Source organism: Rattus rattus, chromosome 1, assembly GCF_011064425.1.
Source record: "Rattus rattus isolate New Zealand chromosome 1, Rrattus_CSIRO_v1, whole genome shotgun sequence".
Classification (NCBI taxonomy): Eukaryota; Metazoa; Chordata; class Mammalia; order Rodentia; family Muridae; genus Rattus; species Rattus rattus.
This window is the reverse complement of record NC_046154.1, coordinates 258715133-258736478: the sequence shown is the minus strand read 5'-3', so window position 1 is coordinate 258736478 and position 21346 is coordinate 258715133. Positions and strand designations below refer to the sequence as shown.

The 21346-nt window shown below is 51.0% G+C and overlaps 2 protein-coding genes across 4 annotated transcripts; both read left to right on the top strand.

Moving 5' to 3' along the window:
• The first annotated feature begins 357 nt into the window (after window positions 1-357).
• On the top strand, window positions 358-3782 carry Chkb (choline kinase beta). Of its 2 annotated transcripts, none has more exons than XM_032919567.1 (11): window positions 358-913; window positions 1126-1234; window positions 1461-1574; window positions 1741-1874; window positions 2057-2152; window positions 2299-2357; window positions 2446-2527; window positions 2647-2755; window positions 2891-2994; window positions 3249-3330; window positions 3479-3782. In XM_032919567.1, exons 1-11 carry the CDS (start codon window positions 690-692, stop codon window positions 3548-3550), a joined length of 1185 nt encoding a protein of 394 aa, XP_032775458.1. In that variant the 5' UTR covers window positions 358-689; the 3' UTR covers window positions 3551-3782. The 2 variants fall into 2 exon arrangements, with proteins under 2 accessions (XP_032775458.1, XP_032775460.1); XM_032919569.1 differs by lacking the exon at window positions 358-913 and adding an exon at window positions 923-941.
• Window positions 3783-3889: 107 nt separating this feature from the next.
• Window positions 3890-13306, top strand: Cpt1b (carnitine palmitoyltransferase 1B). Of its 2 annotated transcripts, none has more exons than XM_032919565.1 (18): window positions 3890-4986; window positions 5315-5454; window positions 5753-5930; window positions 6148-6249; window positions 6410-6547; window positions 6634-6711; window positions 7553-7660; window positions 7737-7821; window positions 8351-8546; window positions 8846-9031; window positions 9729-9834; window positions 9914-10030; window positions 10372-10536; window positions 10620-10754; window positions 10848-11000; window positions 11757-11870; window positions 12480-12572; window positions 12746-13306. In XM_032919565.1, exons 1-18 carry the CDS (start codon window positions 4846-4848, stop codon window positions 12827-12829), a joined length of 2319 nt encoding a protein of 772 aa, XP_032775456.1. In that variant the 5' UTR covers window positions 3890-4845; the 3' UTR covers window positions 12830-13306. The 2 variants fall into 2 exon arrangements, with proteins under 2 accessions (XP_032775456.1, XP_032775457.1); XM_032919566.1 differs by having other exon boundaries at window positions 4827-4986; window positions 5753-5950.
• The last annotated feature ends 8040 nt before the right edge of the window (window positions 13307-21346 follow it).

Here is a 21346-nt window from a genome sequence, read left to right as displayed (position 1 = left end):
AGAAAGAACCAACCCCATATTTTTTTTTTAAGTTATTGTGTTGGGTCACATTAGTAGCGCTCATACGGTCCATGCAGGGCTGGACACGCCGGACTGATCCCTATTACGCCTTCCAGCAATGCATACACATGCTGCTTTGGGAAAGGGGGAATCGCTGCAATTTTTCATTCTTCCATTCACTTACCCCAAGTGCCACCATAGGCTCGATTACTCTACTCCCTCCCTAACCGGGCGTCTCACAGGGCAGATGCTATAAAGGAGCCACAAACTATCATCACTGTCCATTCATTGGCCAGAGCCTCGCTCGTAAGCTTTGCGGAGCTACTGTCCAACCGCCCAAGGCGCTCGGGATTGGCCTACGTCATTTCCTTAGTTCCGGACACAGTCCACGCAGTAACCTGTCTTTGCAGATACTGATAGGCGTGTCGGGCGGGACCAGAGCGCGCCCCACTCAGCGAAAGCTGCCGTCCCTCTTTGCCTTGAGCGCCGCAGCCCTGAGAATCGCATCTGGCTTGGAAACAGTCCTAAGACTGGAGTCTCGAAGAAAGCCGGAGACAATCGCGAAGAGCGGAGGACGCCCAGAGACTCTTCGGCTTCCCGGAAGTGGAACCGAGCATACCCGGAAGGAGCTAATCCCACCTGAAGATTGCTGAGCACCCGCAGGCGTTAAGCCTAACGGAGTCCACGTCATGGCGGCGGATGGGACAGGTGTAGTCGGAGGAGGGGCTGTCGGCGGCCCCCAGTCCAAGGACGGTTTGCTGGATGCTAAGTCCCCAGAACCAATCCCCAATCGGCGGCGCTCTTCCTCGCTGTCTCGTGACGCGCAGCGCCGAGCCTATCAGTGGTGCCGGGAGTACCTGGGCGGAGCCTGGCGCAGAGCGCGGCCGGAGGAGCTGAGCGTTTGCCCCGTGAGGTCAGGGGTCAGCCTCACACTCCTCCGGGTTCGGTTGCCGTCAGTGCTATGTGGGGGGAGGGGGAGGGGCACGAGGGAAGGGGCGGGGCCCCGTCGGGGTGGGGTGTCGCGGTCTCCCTGGGGGCATGGGAGGTCCTCTCGGGAAGGGTGTCCAGAGTGAGTCCCACCACTCGGGGCGACCTTTGGTGAGCCTGACCTGTGTGGATCTGCAGCGGAGGCCTCAGCAACCTGCTCTTCCGATGCTCACTACCGAACCACGTGCCCAGTATGGGCGGGGAGCCCCGGGAGGTGCTACTACGACTGTACGGGGCTATCTTGCAGGTGAGGGGGAGTGAGGACCAAAGCTTGGAGTTCTGACATCTGGAGCAAGTGGTGCAGAAAGTGTTGTCTTATTTGTGTAGCTGAATATACTGATGCTCTAGAATTCCCAGTCAGTAAGACCAGAAGTACAAGTTATCATAGATGAAGAAAACACCGATTTGCACCAGTACCCACGTACCTCTAACTCTTTCTGACTTGGGCCCCTTTGCCATACATCTTCCTTCAGGGTGTAGACTCCTTGGTATTAGAAAGCGTGATGTTCGCCATTCTTGCAGAGAGATCTCTAGGGCCCCAACTTTATGGAGTGTTTCCAGAGGGCCGCTTGGAACAGTACCTCCCAGTAAGAGCCCAGTTTTGTTGTTTTTACCAAATCTTTACCCTTCCCAAAGTCTGCCTTCTCATCCCAGGTAGGGAAATTTCCCTAAGACCTTGATCTCCTCCCATCCCGTATCCCTTCCCCCTCCCGCCCCAGCCCCCTCACCACCCTGAAAGGTTACTGGGTACAGAGCCGGCCATTGAAAACTCAAGAGCTCCGGGACCCAGTGTTGTCAGGAGCCATTGCGACAAAGATGGCCCGTTTCCATGGTATGGAGATGCCCTTCACCAAGGAGCCCCGCTGGTTGTTTGGGACCATGGAGCGGTGAGTCAAATTTGGGAACCGTGCATTTAAACTGAACCTCCAGTTGAGCGGATAGGTGCCCCGGTATCGTGGACTCTGTTTCCTAACCAAGTCACAGTGACAGGAAAATTTGTCCTGAGAGTGGATCGGGGAAGCGGGTGGGGAAAGAGAGACCGAATATATCCTATTTGGGCGGCTTACAGGTACCTAAAGCAGATCCAGGACCTGCCGTCCACTAGCCTTCCCCAGATGAACCTGGTGGAGATGTACAGCCTCAAGGATGAGATGAATCACCTCAGGTGAGGGCAGACGACTCAGTGGGTGGCGCTAGGCATTTATCAGTGTCCTCTCCAGACTTTGCTGAAGACTAGAGCCAGGACGTAGCCTGTGAAGGTGGCTGTAGTCACAGGACCTTATAACCACCTATGCCTCTCTACCACCACAGGACGTTGCTAGACGCTACACCGTCCCCAGTGGTCTTCTGCCACAATGACATCCAGGAAGGTAGGAGAGCATTTGTGAGTCCTTGAGCCCAAGCTAAAGGGGGCAGCCTGCCCTGGAGTGACCAACAAAAAAATCCCCATTCCCTCAGGAAACATCTTACTGCTCTCAGAGCCAGACAGTGATGACAACCTCATGTTGGTTGACTTCGAGTACAGTAGTTACAACTACAGGTAAGCGTGGGAGGGCGGCGGCCTCCTGCGGGTCCTGTTCCCACAGGGTCCTGGCCAGGCAGGCCTTCACCGCCACATCCCAGCTGCCCGTGGACTGAACGCTAGCTCTATCCTCCCAGGGGCTTTGACATTGGGAATCACTTCTGTGAGTGGGTTTACGATTACACTCACGAGGAGTGGCCTTTCTACAAAGCAAGACCTGCAGACTACCCCACTAGAGAACAGCAGGTGTGTAGTCTGGAGGTTGGGACGGCAGGGGCATTTCTGGTTCTCCGTTCTGCCTTGTTCGGAAAGGGAAGTAAAAGGCTACGAAGGGTGATATTCCAGTCTCCCCAGTCCCTGACTCTTGTCCATTGATCTCAGCTCCTTTTCATCCGTCATTATCTGGCGGAGGTTCAGAAAGGTGAGGTCCTCTCCGAAGAGGAGCAGAAGAAACGGGAAGAAGATTTGCTGATAGAGATCAGCCGGTGAGAAGGGATGGGGAGGAGGAGGGGGGAATCCTTACAGAAGAAAGGGAGAGCTGCAGGTGAGGTGCCAGGATAGAGGTAGAAGACCACGCCAGAGGCTAGCAGAGCAAGAGTCGCAGTAGGGCGAGCATTAGGAAAGCAGCAGAGCAGTGGGAGCTTTGGAGGCTGAGCAGCCTAGGGAGGTGGGGGAGGAGAGTCAGGCAGTATGAAATGGGCTCTTGATTGCACCTCCTTTCCCCACCCCTGTCCCCTAGGTATGCCCTGGCCTCTCATTTCTTCTGGGGCCTATGGTCCACCCTCCAGGCTTCCATGTCCACTATAGAGTTTGGCTACTTGGTAAGTAAGCCCTACCTACCGTGGGCCTTGTGGGTTGGGGCTGCAGAGCAGCACATGTTCCCTAGGGAATCTGGGCCGTCCTTGGTGGCTTTGGGCAGAGTCCTGCTTGCAAGCCATCTCACAATGCATTATGGCTTCCGTTCCCTAGGAGTACGCCCAATCTCGGTTCCAGTTCTACTTCCAGCAGAAGGGGCAGCTGACCAGCTTCCTGTCACCTTGAGGATCCAACCCCTACCTCAGATTTCTCCTGGAGCCTCCGGGGCAGGCCCTCGGAGGGAGGGGCAAAGAGCAGAAGCCCCCAGAGCTTGGGCTGTGCCTCTAAGTGAGACTGTCATTGAAGTAGCTGACCTCCGTACTCCTTTCTTAGTACTTGCCCAAGGGGGGCATCTGACAGCCCCTGGGGCTGTGCACCTAAATAAATGAACTTCACAAATACAACTGAGGAATACAGATTCAAGTGATTTCTGTTGAGTGCACTGGGCTTAAAAGTGGGAGGGGTCCATTCCACTCATTGAGATCTCCTATCCCATAATACTCCCTGGCTTCTGTTTAGAAGTAACAACTACTGAAGACTGGGCTTATGGCTAACCGAAAGGGGGTTTGGGGAAGAGGACTGGAGAGGAATGGGACAACAGTGGGCCCTGAATGCCACTGCCAACCTTGAGCCCTGGAATTAGGGAAGAGGCTACACAGCTGACTCCTGGTGACCTTTTCCCTACATTCAGCTATTTTTAGCACTGATGCAACCATGCTCACGTGAGACCCTCCCTTTCCCCAGTCCCAGACCTTCCAGCCACCTTCAGCAAGCTTGTGGGAAAACTCTACCCACCCTCCCTAGGCGCTCCCCCAAAAGGAGGGTGTCCTGGTTCCCGCCCATATCTGTTTTCTCCACCCCAATTTGGGAGTGGGTATCAAGTTCCCAGTGAGGACAGGGCGGGGCCGGGCAGGGGTGGCCAGGCCTGAAGGACGTGGGGACATGGGCCAGAGAGGCCAGACCCATACACCGACAGAAGCAAACCTGAGCTGTGAGTTGGGGACCAGCACAGGGACGCCATCCGGACCCAGAACCATTCCATCCCTCAACGCTTCACCCTTACTCTCAGCCGAGCTTTCCGAGCGAGGACAGTGCTGGGACCACACGAACCTAGTCTCTGTCCAGGCCCACTCCCTTCCCTGGGCGTCTTTCCCAGACCCCAAGCCGCTCTTCGCTGCCTTTGGGGCACCTAGAGCCAGACTTCGGCACCATTGCAGATCGGCCTATCCGGAACCCCACGAGGGTTCGGTGGCAGCGGCGGTTGGCCAGGCTTGGAAGGGCCCAGCAGGGCGCGTAGCGTTGGGGCACGGGCGGGTTTGGGGGTGGTCGTATAGGGGACGGGGAAGGGGTGGGGGAAGCGAGGACCAGATGGGGAGGTGGGGGGCGGAGCCTCAGCTAGAGGTGGCTGGGCGGGGGCGGGGCTGGGCTGGGCACACTAAGCACCTTCTGGCCCTACTCTTAGGTGCTGACTAAACCCCAGGATGGCGGAAGCACACCAGGCAGTAGCTTTCCAGTTCACTGTGACCCCAGACGGGGTCGACTTCCGGCTTAGTCGGGAGGCTCTGAGACACATCTACCTGTCTGGAATCAACTCCTGGAAGAAACGCCTTATTCGAATCAAGGTGTGGGTTGATTCTCCGTGTGGTTCTCCGGGGCCTCTTTTTTCCCAGCAGGTGCCTAGGCAGAAGCCAGCTGTCAGAAACTAAGTCTCATTGTCAGTGTCTGTCTCCGCTTTTCACAAGCAGTGCTGGTGGTTATAGATAGCCTCTATCCAGTAGTGCAGAAGCCAGAAAAATGAAGGTGTGGTGGGGACATACAGTGTAGGTGTACGTGTATGGACGAAGAACACCATGAATGGATGAGGCAAGAACCAGGAGCCCTTTCTCCAGACTTCCCAGGGTCCTAGTGATGTTTTCCTACTCCAGTAGGTTGCCTGTTTCTTCCCTACAGAATGGCATCCTTAGGGGTGTGTACCCTGGCAGCCCTACCAGCTGGCTGGTTGTTGTCATGGCAACAGTTGGTTCCAACTACTGCAAAGTGGACATCTCCATGGGGCTGGTCCATTGCATCCAGAGATGCCTCCCGACAAGGTAAGACACATGGAAGACACAAGTTTCAGAAAAAAGAGGCAGAACAGTTCCCAGCGGAGGATTCTTGTACTGAACAGATTCATAAAATCAGTCATTGGTGGGCAAGGGTCTCTCACAGGGCTGCCAGCTCTCAGTTCCAAGGCAGTTTGTAATTGGTACACTCCGACCTGAGTGCTCCAGAGAGGTCTTTTCCCATTTCTTCCCCAAGGGAGGGAGTTCACAGCCAACCACTACAGTCAGAATTCCCTGAAGGATGACCTCAAAGGGATACCCTGAAGTCCCCCCCCTTCTCTAACAGGTATGGCTCCTATGGGACCCCACAGACCGAGACACTTCTCAGTATGGTCATCTTCTCCACCGGAGTCTGGGCGACAGGCATTTTTTTATTCCGACAAACCCTGAAGCTGCTGCTTTCCTATCATGGGTGGATGTTCGAGATGCACAGCAAGACCAGCCATGCCACCAAGATCTGGGCTGTGAGCAGAAGCATTGGAGGGTGCAGGCATCTGGTTTGAGATCATGGGGAATCTCATTTGGGGTTCTGAGAAAGAAGGGAGGACTGGCCACCAGTGCTTGGTGCCTGGGTTCGTCCTGAAGTAGCTGGGATGGTTCTGAAGGTCTTAGTTGTTTTCTAGCTTGTGCCCATTCTTCCCAATAGCCCTCTACCCCAACGCTGTACTCTGTACTCTTTAGATCTGTGTTCGTCTCCTGTCCAGCCGGCGGCCCATGCTCTATAGCTTCCAAACATCACTGCCCAAGCTTCCTGTCCCCAGTGTGCCAGCCACAATTCACCGGGTAAGAGCCTGAGTACCAATGAGCCCAAAAATCCTCCATTCCCAGAACCAGTCCAAACAGATAAGGACTGGTTTGAGAAGAAGGGGGTCTGGTGGAGGAGAGGTGGCGAAAAGGTTAGGATGGAGGTAGCCGTCCTCATGATAATAATTTGGCTGAACAGTACTTGGATTCTGTGCGGCCCTTGCTGGATGACGAAGCCTATTCACGCATGGAGTCGTTGGCCAAAAAATTCCAGGACAAGATTGCCCCCAGACTGCAGAAATACCTGGTGCTGAAGTCATGGTGGGCAACCAACTATGTAAGTTTGCCCAGCCAGGCTTGTTCTTATCCACATATTCTTGGTCCACCCTCCTCAGCCCTAACCTCCAGCCTGCTTATCCACAGGTAAGTGACTGGTGGGAAGAGTACGTCTACCTCCGAGGCAGGAGCCCCATCATGGTGAACAGCAACTATTACGCCATGGTAAGAACCAGAGCCTCCTGGGGCTCCTGTGTGCCCAGCTCTGTCCCCAAGTTCTGGACCCAAGGATCTAGAGGACATCCCAGAGCCTTTGCCTCAGTAACCGTGCACGAGGGGAGTGAGGCCTGAGGGAGGGAAAAAGGGAAGAATAACAGGAGTAATGCAGAACCAGCCTAGGGGAGATGGGGATCCCGACCACAGCCAGAATTCTGATGCTGCCCTTGAATTTCCCAGCTACAGCACACTCCACTGCTTCCTAGACCGTGGCCCTCTCTGCCCTCTCAGGCACAGATCCTCAACTCTCTTGACACCATTTTTAGAGCTTCTTTAAAACATACTTTTTGCTTCTTGTCCCTTTGCGGAGCCAGGCCACAGGATGAATGCCAGCTTCTTGTAGTACTCAGGAAGTCCCTGTCTGCCTCACTTCATGTGACTGGTGTCCCCACCATATACCTGTGGACAGATAGCTGATCTTCCTGCTGCCCGGCGCCCAATCTCTCCTAGTGTCCAAAATGTACCCTGCTAGCCTCCCGGAATTCCCCTCGTCTAAGAACTGTCTTTCTAGCAACTTGGATTCTGCCCAAACCAAAGATTTGTTCTCGTTATTGTTGTTCCGTGGTAGAACCTCTTTGAAGCAGAGTATGAATGAGGAGTGAATAGCTCTGGTTGAAGCTGGAGCCTGTTAGCTTACGTTTCTGGAAGAGCACCCTGACGTGATGTCGGATGGAACAAAGACCGGGGGTACAATGCCTCGGGCCCCTGAAAAAGTTCCCTTAGGCTATTGAGACTCAGGTGACCGCCCCAGCCCGAGGTACCCAGCCTACTGACTCTGCTCCATCCATAGGATTTTGTGCTTATTAAGAACACAAGCCAACAAGCAGCACGTTTGGGAAATGCCGTTCACGCCATGATCATGTATCGCCGCAAACTGGACCGAGAAGAGATCAAGCCGGTGAGTTACATCAGGGTCAAGGGGCGGGGTAAGGAGAAGAGGCCTGAATCTAAACCACGCTGGGCCTTCCTCCCAGGTAATGGCACTGGGTATGGTACCCATGTGCTCCTACCAGATGGAGAGGATGTTCAACACTACACGCATCCCAGGCAAAGAGACAGGTACTGGGCTACAACCAGGCACCCATGAAGAGAAATCCTACCCTCCCTGGCACTCATGAAAAGGAAGTCGTAGCCATGGCAGCTAAGTGCCCAACTACTATTCGTCTCTAAGCACTCCAGTGTCTCAGGGCCATGAATGTGTAGTCAGTTCGAGAGAGATTCTAGGTGGTCGTTACTTACAGACATTGCTGATGCTGGGACCCCTGAGGGGTCCTTCTAGGGTCTCCATAGGGAGGTCGTCATGAATAAAGAGAAATGAGATGAGCTCTGCTGGGGTAGTGGAACTCAGGAGAATAGAGTCCATCCCTCATGGATCCATATAAGGAGGCAAAAGAGACTTACTGGGGAGGGGGGCGGGAGTGCACAGGGACTGACTGGCTTAGACAAAGGAATGCCCAGGTCAGATGTGCTGCAAATCAGGGTCTACAGGGACTGTGTGTTGGGGGAAGATAGCCCCTTTCTGGGCTGGAGAGGGGAACTGGGTATTTTCTGAGGTCCTGCCTCAGCTGCTTCCGGGTTTCTGTCACAGACTTGCTACAGCACCTCTCAGAGAGCAGGCACGTGGCTGTCTACCACAAAGGTCGCTTCTTCAAGGTTTGGCTCTATGAGGGCTCGTGCCTGCTCAAGCCTCGAGACCTCGAGATGCAGTTCCAGAGAATCCTCGATGACACCTCCCCGCCTCAGCCTGGAGAGGAAAAGCTGGCAGCCCTCACCGCAGGAGGAAGGTACCCAGGGTCTGTAGGGAGGGTTTGTCCAGGCCCAGGTTCAAGGCTTCATGAGAAAAAAAAAAAAAATGCTTGGCCCCACCTCCATCCTAGAACTGGGGGCCAGAGGTGCAACTGAGGCTAGGCACATAAAACCTAGTGAAGGGCACTGGTGGTAAGGACAGAGGCCATCTTTCAGGATCCCCAAGTGGCTATTCCTCATCTCGCCTCCAGATTCAGTCTGATCCTAAGAGGTACCCTGGTTTTAAAATATACAAACATACATCAGTTCCACTGCTTCCCTGACCTTGCATCCCCAGGGTAGAGTGGGCAGAAGCACGTCAGAAGTTCTTTAGCTCTGGCAAGAACAAGATGTCCCTGGATACCATCGAACGTGCTGCTTTCTTTGTGGCCCTGGACGAAGACTCTCACTGTTACAACCCTGATGATGAGGCCAGTCTCAGCCTCTACGGCAAATCCCTGCTGCACGGCAACTGCTATAACAGGTACGTGCCGCCCTAGGCTCATGGGTCAGAGGTTAAAGTTCAAGTTTAGTGATGACCATTATAGGCCAGTGGTTAGGGTCAGAAGATTAAGGTAAAAAGTCAGGTGCAGTGTTAATGGATAGATAGCATTATTTACAGGTAAGGTCGGATGTTGAAGATTAGGAATGGCGGTGGGGAGCGTGGGACTGGAGAGATGGCTCAGTAGGTTAAGAGCACTGGCTGCTCTTCAACCCCCAAATCTGACGCCCTCCCATAGGCACACATGCAGGCAAAACACCAATACATATAAAATAAAAATAAATAAACTTTCTTTTAAAAAGGCGAAGAATGGAGATTAAGAGGGCCAGTGGGGTTGCTCAGTGAGTAATGGTACCTGTGGCTAAGTCCTATGACCTGAGTTCAAACCTCGGAACCCCAATGGTGGGATGAGAGAACCAGGACCCCAAATTTGTCCTTTGACACCACACAGGCGTGTGCACACACACGTACATTATTTTTGCGCACGCGCACGCACACACACACACACACGCACAGAGACACACGTAATTTTATAAAATTTAAAGAACAATAGAAGTTGAGGTTAAAGTTCTGGGTTAGTAATTAGAATTGGATCATGAGTGTTAGCAGTATACGGTTAGGGCAGTGGGCTGGAGAGCTAATTACCCAGCTCTGGGTCTATCCTGATCTACTCCTGCAGGTGGTTCGACAAATCTTTCACTCTTATCTCCTGCAAGAATGGCCAGCTGGGCCTCAACACAGAACACTCATGGGCAGATGCTCCCATCATCGGTCACCTCTGGGAGGTAAAGTCGCGGACAGGGCATCGTCAGGGCAGGCACCTGTGACGAGGCTTATTTCCCAAGCTTGGTTTTATCCCTGCAGTTCGTCCTGGCCACTGATACCTTTCACCTGGGCTACACGGAGACAGGACACTGTGTGGGTGAACCCAACACCAAGTTGCCGCCGCCTCAGCGGATGCAGTGGGACATTCCCGAGCAGGTATTCAGACTAGAAATGGCCAGGTTAAGTCCCACCCTCAGGACAAAGGGACAAGAGCTTCTCGGGGTGCCATGTGGGACACAGGGAAAGCAGAGACCCCAGGGTTGTCTGGTTAGAGAAAGACTGAGATCCGTAGCTCACAGTGCCTGGTAGATGGCACCTCCCTCTCCACCAGGCTCAGCGTGGCCTCATGCCATATCCTCCCAACCTGTCATTTGTGTGTCCCGATGCTATTGAGCTGACCCCGCCTTCCATCACTACGTGAACCTTACACCTTCTTAGATCTAGAGGCCTCCTTTGAGGACTTTGCCCTCAACTGACCCCATTCCACGTCTTGGCAGTGCCAGACAGCCATCGAGAATTCGTACCAAGTAGCCAAGGCCCTGGCTGATGATGTGGAGTTATACTGCTTCCAGTTCTTACCCTTCGGCAAAGGCCTGATCAAGAAGTGTCGGACCAGCCCTGATGCCTTTGTGCAGATTGCCCTGCAGCTGGCTCATTTCCGGGTAGGAGCTTCTGAGGGCTGCTGCGGAGCGTGCAGGGCATCCTTGGGGTCCGCCTGCTTGATTCACCCCACTGTGTACCCCAGGACAAAGGCAAGTTCTGCCTGACCTATGAGGCCTCCATGACAAGAATGTTCCGAGAGGGGCGGACAGAGACTGTGCGTTCCTGTACTAGCGAGTCCACAGCCTTTGTGCGGGCCATGACGACGGGGTCCCATAAGGTGAGCCCCACACACCTAGTCCCCCCTCCCTTCTTTCACCCCTGTCTACTTCAAGGGCCAAGGCCACTTTACGCCTCTGCTTTTGATCCCCAGAAACAAGACCTCCAAGACCTCTTCCGGAAAGCCTCCGAAAAACACCAAAACATGTACCGCCTAGCCATGACAGGGGCTGGGATCGACAGGCACCTCTTCTGCCTCTACATCGTCTCCAAGTACTTAGGGGTTAGATCTCCTTTCCTGGACGAGGTCAGTAAAGTCGTCGGGCGCGACCTCTGTCCCCTTGCCTTTAGGCCCAGACCAAGGCCTTCTTGCGATAGGGCACTGCGGGATTAATGCTCTTACGAGGAAAAGCCGACAAACGTGTGTTCTGCCAGACGGTGACCGTACTTGCGAGGAGAGCGAAAACAGGCCAAGGCCAAGGAGGGGCGAGTTAGACGGGACTCAGGCAGCCTGGGAGAGTTTATGGCAGACACTGGGGGTTTCAAATCAACCATAGGGGCCTAAGGAACAGCAGTAGTTAAGTCCTGTGCCCTCGAGTAGAGCCTTTTGTACTTTGGTTTTGTTTGTTTTGTTTGGTTGGTTGGTTGGTTGGTTGATTGGTTGGTTGATTTTTGAGACAGGGTTTTCCTGTGTAGCCCTGGCTATCCCAGAACTCACTCTGTAAACCCAGCTGGTCTCCAACTCAGAGACCCACCCGCCTTCTGCCTACCAAGTTCCGGAACTAAAGGCATGCACCACCGCCAGCCAGTTTATGTTTTGTATCGTCTTGTTGGTTTATTTAAGACAGAGTTTTGTTATGTAGCTTCGGCTGGCCTGGAATACAGGCTGACCTTGAACACATGAATGACCCTCCTACCTCTGCCTCCTGAGTATTGGGATCAGAGGCGCTTGCCACCGTGCCCGGCTGAGAACACCTGTGTGGGAGTAGTTCTCTGTCACTACCAGAAGGACAGGCGTACACTGAGTGCCCAGTGTCTGACAGGCTACACCTTCCTGTTACAGGTGCTTTCGGAACCCTGGAGCCTCTCCACCAGCCAGATCCCCCAGTTCCAGATCTGCATGTTTGACCCAAAGCAGTACCCCAATCATCTGGGTGCTGGAGGTGGCTTTGGTCCTGTGAGTCCCCCCAAGAGGGTGGTGGTTGGCAGCACTGAATCCCTAGAGTTTGAGTTTGGAGGTGCAGGGCCTCCACCAGGGATATGGGTGTGAGCACTTTATTTATAGAGACCTGTGTAGAATAAAAAAATGATAGTTGCTGACCCAGGCAGGCAGGTACGAGAACTCACCCATTGCGTATGCCTCACCAGGGAGGCATCACCATGCCCAAGGCTAGCTTCCAGGGGACAAGCAAACACACCCAGACCCTTCAGAAGTGTCTTCACCTGAATAGAACAGTTCTTCCCCCTACAGAACATTCGCATGAGCTACTCTTGTCAGAAGACAGAGACTGTTACAGAGAGGGCTGGGGTGATCTCTAGTGTGGGCCCCCGAGGAAATGTGAGTCCTAGACCCACAAACACAGAGGGCAGCATCCTTTAGATGGAATAGAAGTTCCAGTCTTGGAACCAAAGGCATAGTCCTTTGGTTTGCATACAGTTTCCTAGATTAGGAGAGTGGGGGCTGATCTCAAGAATGCAGTAACCCACACGGGACCCCTTCCTGTGAGTCCATGGACAGGGAAATACATCAGGCTGTCTCTGGGTCTCATTTTCTTCCGGTCCTCAGGTGGCCGACCACGGCTACGGGGTTTCCTACATGATCGCAGGCGAAAACACAATGTTCTTCCATGTTTCCAGCAAGTTATCGAGTTCAGAAACGGTGAGTCTCCCCTGTTCCCACCAGGGGTTGTCCCAAGAAGAGGTGCTGTCTGGGACCACCCAGAAACACACTTCCTCCGTGGTGGGGAGGAGTCCAGTCCGCCGGTGAGGCAGAGTGAGCACGGCAGGGTGGGAGCGGTCCCGAAAGCATGTCTGAGCCCTCAGTTCCCACAGAACGCCCTGCGCTTCGGGAACCACATCCGTCAAGCACTGCTGGATATCGCCGACCTTTTCAAAATTTCCAAGACTGACAGCTGAGACCAGGAGAAACACCAGCTGCCCTTTGGTCCCCACCTGGTGGAGGAAGAGGTCTGTGGCCAGTTCACAGGCATAAGGGGTGGCATGCACACGTGCCCAGTTCTGAGACCAGCTCCAGCGGCAGGGGCTCCCCAGGCAGACACTGCTCCTCCAGGGCCCGGTCGGAGGTGGGATTGGAGTGGCGAGGGAACTTTGATCTTTTTTTTTTTTTCCCCCCGGTCTTGGTAGATGCTAATAAAAATAAGGCTGTATAATTCTCTCTCAGCCCTAAGATGCCTATGTTTGGTTAGAGAACTAGAAGGCCTTTCCCCTGCCCCTGCTCAGGTTAGGGTGGTGGCGACTGAAGGGCCGAGTGAATGTTCATAATGGCTTTTTACCTGCTTTGAAATGTGTGCTTTTCCTGAATAATGTGGACTTCGAGAGTGCTGTCCAACCTCTCATGTGCACTTGGAATAAATTCTTACTTTAGAACCTTTACCGGCTCCACGGGACTACTTCCGCTTGTCTGCCAGGGAGCGGGACCCACCTGTCCGTTTCATTCACTGGTATGCCTTCTGCATCAGTCTGGGCTCCAGCACAACCCTCCCAGGCCTGAGGCCAGATTGTCAGGTCTGTGAGGCCACACAGGGCACCGTGCAGCAACAAGCTACTCCAGTCTCGTATTTTTGAAATAACATCCAAGCGAGTTGGACATGATGGCTCAATACCATTTAGACTTGCCTTCAATACTTCTCAAACAACAGTGCCTCGTGCTCAGAGGGATGAGGCAGGAGGATTGCCGAAAGTTCAAGGACAGTCTGAGCTGCAGAGTGAGACCCAGTGAAAGAAACAAAAAAGAATAAACCAATAACAATCTCTTACGAGAGCATTAAGTAGCACTCAGTAATTATAGCTGCATACTCGAATGAGCTAAGACTGCGCTCTCCAGACGCTGAGAACCCACAAGCAACTCGGATTTAGAGATCACATTTGTTGAACACAGGAACGACCCTGTTCTGGAAACGCAGCGGCGAACAGGAGACCGTCTGTGCCGGTACAGAATTCACCACTAGAAGAGGCTAGTGTGACTGAGGCACAGGGCAGCCGATGGACACAAGGCTATTTTTAGGATGACCCATTTAGCAAGTGTTCGCTGGACACCCGCAGTGTGAGAGGCAAGTGAACTAGCAATGAAACGAGATTAGCAAACAGCCCTTCCTTTGGCACCCAAAGACTTCAGTAAGGGACACAGATGACGACTAAGAGTGTACACGGCAGTGGTCAGGCGAAGGAAAATGAAGGGACGGACAAATGCAGGGGGGCGATTTCAGATGATGGTGAAAGCAGGTTTTTTAAAACTAGGCTGCCAGCTTACAGAGCAGGAGGAGGAAGGAATAAGCCCCGTTCTCCCTGTCGTTCATGTCTCAAACTTGAAGGCAGAACATCCCCGGACAGAGGGAACAGCCAGAGACAAAGGTGTATGTCGAGAAATAGCTGTTGTAAAGGGTTAGCGCATGACAGACAGCCCACGGCTGGTGCGAAGCAAAGAGCAGGAAGGCAGACACGTCAAGATCGAAGACCAGATTCTGTCTTCCTCCAGTGATGGGATAGTGAGATCCTTCTGGCCAACCAGGATGGTATAGCCAAGTGGTATGCAGCCATGGGAGAATCAGGAGGCCTGACCAGAGGCAGTGGCTAGGACGGCAGAGGGAAAAAATGTCAGGGCTTGCACCAAGGCAGTGCCATACACAGGACAAGAAAACCCAGAGGCTGAGACTCTCAAAGGTAGGACTAACAAGCCTGATAAGATCTCAGAGACAGTTCAATTAAAAAATTATTACATTGACATTTTTACACCTACATATACACACACACACACACACACACACACACACATATATATATATATGAGTGTTTAATGGCAGGTATGCATGTGCGTGTACCACATGTGTGTCTGGTGCCTGTGGGACTCAGAATTGGGTATTGGATTCTTTGGGGTGCTAGGAACTAAATCCAGGTCCTCCACAAAATCAGCAAGTACTCTCTTAGTCAGGGTTTCTATTCCTGCAAAAACATAACCAAGAAGCAAGTTGGGGAGAAAAGGGTTTATTCAGCTTACACTTCTACATTGCTGTTCATCACCAAAGGAAGTCAGAACTGGAACTCGCAGGTCAGGAAGCAGGGCTGATGCAGAGGCCATGGAGGGATGTTACTGACTGGCTTGCTTCCCCTGGCTTGCTCAGCTTGCTCTCTGATAGAACCCAGGACCACCAGCCCAGGGATGGTACCACCCACAATGGACTGGGTCCTCCCACCTTGATCACTAACTGAGAAAATGCCTTACGGCTGGGTCTCATGGAGGCATTTCCTCAACGGAGGCTCCTTTCTCTGTAACTCCAGCTTGTGTCAAGTTGACACACAAAACAAGCCAGAACGTGTTCTTAACCATTGTGCCATCTCTCCAGCCACCAAACTATTACAGTTTTATTTTGCATGTATGTGTGGGTACATGCATGCTACTACATATGTGTGGAGAATAGAGGACAACTTTATAGGAGCTGATTTTCTCTTCCAACCATGTGGTTCTAAGGACCAAAGTCAGGTCTTTAGGCTTAGCAGCAGATTGGGCCATGTTCCTAGCCCTGTGATTTACCTTTTTTAAATTGTTATTTTGAGTAATATGGCAGTTAAATGAGAGGTTAAAATGTTAAATTTAAGGTCTGTAAGAAATATCTGTGAGGGACTGGAGATGTGTCTCGGCTGGTAGAGAGTTTGATTAGTATATATGAAGCTCTGGGCTTGGTCCCCAAGGCCGTGTAAACCAAGTATAATGGTGCATATGACTGCTTAGCTTGAAGCCACTGAAGTCAACAAGGAGAAGAGGAAAGAAGAGGAAAATGCTTGAAAATGTCTCATAGGTCCTTAGAATATAAATTAAAAGTTGAGAAAGATCTAGGCTCCTTAAAATAGGTATTATAATAGTCATTAAAACCTTAGTAGCGAAGCTAGGCATTGGTGGCACACTCCTTTGATCTCAGCACTTGGGAGGCAGAAGGCAGGCGGTTCTCTGTGAGTTCGAGGCCAGCCTGGTCTACAAAGCTATTCCAGGACATCCAAGGCTTGTAACAAAGAGAAACTCTTCCCAAAAGGAGGCAGAGGAAGGAGAGGGGAGGAGAAGGAGGATGGGGGGAAGGAGAAAAAGGAAGAGGAGGAAGAGGAGGAGGAAGAGGAGGAGGGGAGGGGGAGGAAGTAGAGGAGGAAGAGAAGGAGTGGGGAGGGGAGACATAACAGTAGGTGGGACTGGAGAGATGAGATGGCTCAGTGGTTAAGAACCCTGATTGCTCTTCCAGAAGATTGAGTTCAATTCCCAGCACACACATGGCATCTCACCTCTGTCTGGAACTCCATTTCCAGAGGATCTGTCACACTAAAACAGATATACATTCAGGAAAACCACCAATGCACATAAAAGTAAATCTTTAAAACAACCACATAAAGGGCTGGAGAGATGGCTCAGCGGTTAAGAGCACTGCCTGCTCTTCCAGAGGTCCTCAGTTCAAATCCCAACAACCACATGGTAGCTCACAACCATCTGTAACGGGATCCGATGCCCTCTTCTGGCACATCTGAAGACAACTACAGTGTACTCATCTATAATAAATACATAAATCCTTAAAAACAAACAAACAAAAAAAAAAACACTTAATAGCACAAAAGAGGGGCCCCAGAGCAGAAACTCCTAATGTCCTTTGAATCTCCACAAGCTTTAAAAGTGTAAATATGCTCACACAAGGTGACATCCCATGCTAGAGCACCCTCCTTGAACTTGGCAAACTGCTTTCACAGACGTCCTTCTCATGAGGCCCAGGTCACCTCCTGGGAAGAAGTATCCAGGTTTCAATAGGTTTGGCCAGCATCAGTTCACCCAGTCTGGGAAAACCAGGGGATTTCCCATGAGCCGGTTTGTAACTCACGGTAAAATTGAATCACTAAAGTTCTTATATCAAATCTGTTCTTTGTCAAAACACGTGAGAACAAACTGTGATGTAAAGCCACTCACCTGACCTGAATATACACCAGTAAGTCCTATGTGTTTGGGAAGTCTGCTTTAGTTGACTTTCGCTTTGGAACTGGAGAGTTAGCTCACTGGTCTCTTATGGCCTCTTGCAGACCATAACCCCAGTCTTCTATTTTACATATCAATCCAGTCATTTACTCCAGGTTCCCCTTTGAAAACACCTGTTGCCCAGGTTCAGTTACCAGCACCCACAGCCATCTGGACCTCCAATCCCAGCAGATCCGACACCCTCTTTGGACCTCTACAGGCATCGCGCATGACAAAACATGCACACCTCATGTCCAGACGTAAAATAAATCTTTAAAAAAAAAAAAAAACCAAACCCCTCAGCTTTAACAGACAAATCCGAATCTCACTGCCCAGTACTTTATAGTAGAAGACTCTAAGAAATGTAGTCACACTGTGTGCCTAGGATATAATAGGAACATCAAGGGGCAGTCTGCTGGTCTCAGATACCTGGACATACCTGGAAGATCCTCTGAGCTTCCTGAAAGCTCTAACTTTCATCTCTGGCTTCTGTAAGATGTTTCAGATAGCACAACTCTTTTCCAGAAGATACCACTCACATTCCACCTGAGCTGATCTCCCCTTCTTCCTCACTTCCACCACAGAGACAGACCCATCTATATCTATATTTTGCTCTTGCCATGTTCTCTGCCTGGGATTTCGGTCCCTTTAACTTCATTTCCCACCAGAGTTAATCGAGATGCATAGCTTGTTTACGGAGTGTTATACAACAGAAGTCTGGGGTGAGCTGTTTATGCAGTTGGAAAATGATTGGAAGTTTGAAAGGTTACTCAGGTTGAAAAAGGGAGAGTCAGAAAACCAGGTTCAGAAGAGAGGCAGGGGGAGCCCGACAGTATCTGGAGGGATTTGATTAAACAACTTTCTCAATAAACAATAAGTGGAACAGGGAGGTGGTGGCACACACCTTTAATCCCAGCACTCAGGAGATAGAAACACTCAGATCTCTGGGTTCAAGGCCAGCCTGGTCTACAGAGTGAGCTCCAAGACAGCCAGGGCTACACAGAAAAGCACTGCCTCAAAAAACAAAAACAAAAACAAACTATGAATGGATGGATGTTCACAATGTCTGTGCCAAGACCAGCCTCAGCTTGGAGAGGAGTTCTTCGAGAAGGGGTGTCTGGGAGCAGTGAAAACAAACTTCTCAAAGTCAAATCGTGGGGCCAAGCTAGCAGCCCGTGTTCTGCTCCAGATAGCTTTATAGCAATTCATAGATTGCTTTCTCTCTGTACTGCTCTTTCTGGAGATCTCCAGACATCCATCTCTCTGTCTCTGTCTCTCTCTGTCTCTCTCTGTCTCTCTCTCTGTCTCTCTCTGTCTCTCTCTGTCTCTGTCTCTCTGTCTCTGTCTCTCTGTCTCTGTCTCTCTCTCTCTCTCTGTCTCTGTCTCTCTCTCTGTCTCTCTCTCTCTCTCTCTCTCTCTGCTTGAGACAGTTCTCCAAGCAGTTCTCTCTTGCTATTCTAAAAAAAAAAATTTCCCAAGATAGCTCATCTCCTGCAGATCACAAGCCCAGTCTTTTACTTTACATTATCAAATCAATCCAGTCATTTACCCCAGGTTCCTTTTTTATTATCCTATGAATCAGCATCCCATGATTCCTAGGGGACAGCAAGATGCTTATTTTTTAACATTGCAAAAGAATTCCGAGATCTTCCTGCCTGTGTTAAGCACAGACAATGAGCTACCTGGTTGGGATCCTTTCCTGAATTTACCATTTCTACCACACCTGAGCCTACCCTTGTTCTGTCTCAGGCCAACCCTGAACTCAGGACTCTGCCTGCCTTTGTATCTTTCTGACAAGCTGGCTCATTAATGGGGCTGCCTTCATTCGTTTAGATTTGTGAAGCCCCTCATATAATTCATATTGCATCCCTATATTTCACTTAGTTGAAAAATTATGGGTTTTTTTTTTCCTTTTTTTCGGAGCTGGGGACCAAACTCAGGGCCTTGCGCTTGCTAGGCAAGTGCTCTACCACTGAGCTAAATCCCCAACCCAAAATTATGTATTTTTGAACTCATGTTTTTAGAGTTCTTTTCCACAGCCTTAAGAGCTGTCCTGAAGGTCCCAGCATTTACCATTTTCTTGAGACATCAGTCACACCTTCACCTCTCAGACTCATGCTATCTCTGATTTTCATGGAGTCATTAAAGTCAGCAGGGAGGCGATTCCTCGAAGGAAGAATATAAAAATATGTACATTATTATACACACAAGCCTTATGCCACATTGACACTCATGGAGCCCCATGCCCTGTTGATCCTGTCCCAGGGTCGGGAGTCATGTCATTCCATCCCCACTAAGGCCATGCTGAACTCAGCATGTCCAGAACTATTTGTCTCAACACCCGCTGTTTTCCCTTCAGACAGTCTGCTGAAGATAAGAATCCCAAAGAGAAAATTCTGTGGGTTAGTCCCAAACTGACCTGTCCCCTCCCCATCACACACCCCCATCCCCTATGCCTCTATGAGGGTGCTCCTCCACCCACACACCCCACTCACCCATTCCCACCTCACTGCTCTAGCATCCTCCTATGCTGGGGCATCAAGCCTCCACAGGACCAAGGGCCTCTTCTCCCATTGACGCCAGACAAGGCAATCCTCTGTTACATGTGTAGCTAGAGTCATGGCTCCCTCCATGTATACTCTTTACTTGGTAGTTTAGTCCCTGGGAGTTCTGGGGAGTCCGGTTAGCTGATATTGTTGTTCTTCTTATGGAGTTGCAATCCCCTTCAACTCCTTCCCCTAATTCCTCCATTGGGTTCCCTAGGCTCAGTCCGATGGTTGGCTGTGAGTATCTACATCCATATTCATCACCCGTCTCCTGTCCTCATACCTTCCAGCCACTGCCTATTTCTCTTTCCCTCACTCCCCCCACCCCACCAGGCCCCAATCAAATTGTCTTGGGTTTTGACTCCACACTTCCCTCCTTTGTCACCACACCTCCTTTGTTTTCTCTCCCATCATTCTGCAGCCTACTCTATCTCCATCCTGCCTCCAACAGTTAGAATTTCACTTAACCATTTCAGTCCTCTGCTGGCATGACCCAAACAGTACATCTGTGGCCTCTGAATAAAGATGAATCTGGGGTTGGGGCAATGGCTCAGGGAGGAAGAGCCTTTGCAACACAAGCATGAGGATCTGTGTTCAAACCTCTGGCACTCCCGTAAAAGTCAGGCACTGGCACATGGGTTTGTAACCCTAGTGTTGGAGAGCGGAGAGAGGCAAACCAGAGGCATTCACTGGCAAACCAGTCTTGTAGAAGCAGTGGGCTTCAATTTCGTTGACATACCCTGTCACAAGGACATAAGGCAGAGTGACAAAGCAGGAGAACCAACGTCCTCGTGTGACATTGTAAACATACTTGCATGTGTGTGCAAACACACACACACACACACACACACACACACACACACACACACACAGGCTAGAGAAGTAGTAAAGTGTTTGCCTTTCAAGCAGGAGGACCAGAGTTTGATCCCCAGGGTGAGACAGGGTGGTTTGGACTAGACTTAGTAGGGTTGGTATTGACCTCTTCCCAACTAGATTTAGGTTTTATTTTTCTTAAGGTATATTTGTTTATTTTTTGTATTTATGAGTATTTTGCTTGTATGTCTGTATGCATACCATGGAGTAAGGTGCCCTTGGAACTGAACTCAAAATTGGTTGTGCTGGGAGCCAAAATCAGGTCCTCTGTGAGCTATAATGCTTTGATTTGTTGTTTTTTTGGTTTTAGGGGTATGGGGTTTTTTTGTTAGGTTTTGGGGAGTTTTGTTTTGTTTTGTTATTGGTTCTGTTTTGCTGTTGGTTTTGTTTTGGTTTTTTTTTTCTTTTCTTTTCTTTTTTTCAGAGCTGGGGACCGAACCCAGGGCCTTGTGCTTGCTAGGCAAGTGCTCTACCACTGAGCTAAATCCCCAACCCCTTGTTTTCTTTTAAGACGGTATTTCTCTGTGTAGTTTTGGCTGTACTGAGACTCCCTCTGTAGACCAGGGCGGCCTCAAACTCAATTGCTGGCATTAAAGACCTGCACCACCAGCAGCCGGCTGCAAAAATGCTCTAAATGGCTGAACCATCTTTCCAACTCCACACTGAGACTCCACCTCTAGGTAGAGCATTAAGTTCTTGGCCCTTAAGTACTGAGTGGCTCTGTTGTCCATCCTTGATTATTGATATAGGGACCTATTCTGTAGAGAAACGGCCACTACAGGGCAAATTTGGGCTAGAATTGGTGTACAGCACTTCATCTGCGTGTGCTGTGTGGTAACACCCCTGCCTCGTCCCTTCCCTCACCCAGTGTCCTCCCTGCCTTCCTCCAGCCCCATCCCCACCACCCATCCCGTCACCCACAAGCACTGATTTCCCTGTAAGGCATGTACAACAATGTCTGTCACACATAATGCTGGACATTTAACAAATGTTTATAGCACCTTCCAAGCTGGG

Coding starts and splice junctions, on each gene's coding strand:
- Chkb (XM_032919567.1), top strand. CDS start 690: ATGGCGGCGGATGGGACAGGTGTAGTCGGAGGAGGGGCTGTCGGCGGC. Junction 2,153..2,298: donor GATGAGATGAATCACCTCAG/GTGAGGGCAGAC, acceptor CTACCACCACAG/GACGTTGCTAGACGCTACAC. Junction 2,756..2,890: donor ACCCCACTAGAGAACAGCAG/GTGTGTAGTCTG, acceptor CATTGATCTCAG/CTCCTTTTCATCCGTCATTA.
- Cpt1b (XM_032919565.1), top strand. CDS start 4,846: ATGGCGGAAGCACACCAGGCAGTAGCTTTCCAGTTCACTGTGACCCCA. Junction 6,250..6,409: donor TGCCAGCCACAATTCACCGG/GTAAGAGCCTGA, acceptor TTGGCTGAACAG/TACTTGGATTCTGTGCGGCC. Junction 7,661..7,736: donor ACCGAGAAGAGATCAAGCCG/GTGAGTTACATC, acceptor CCTTCCTCCCAG/GTAATGGCACTGGGTATGGT.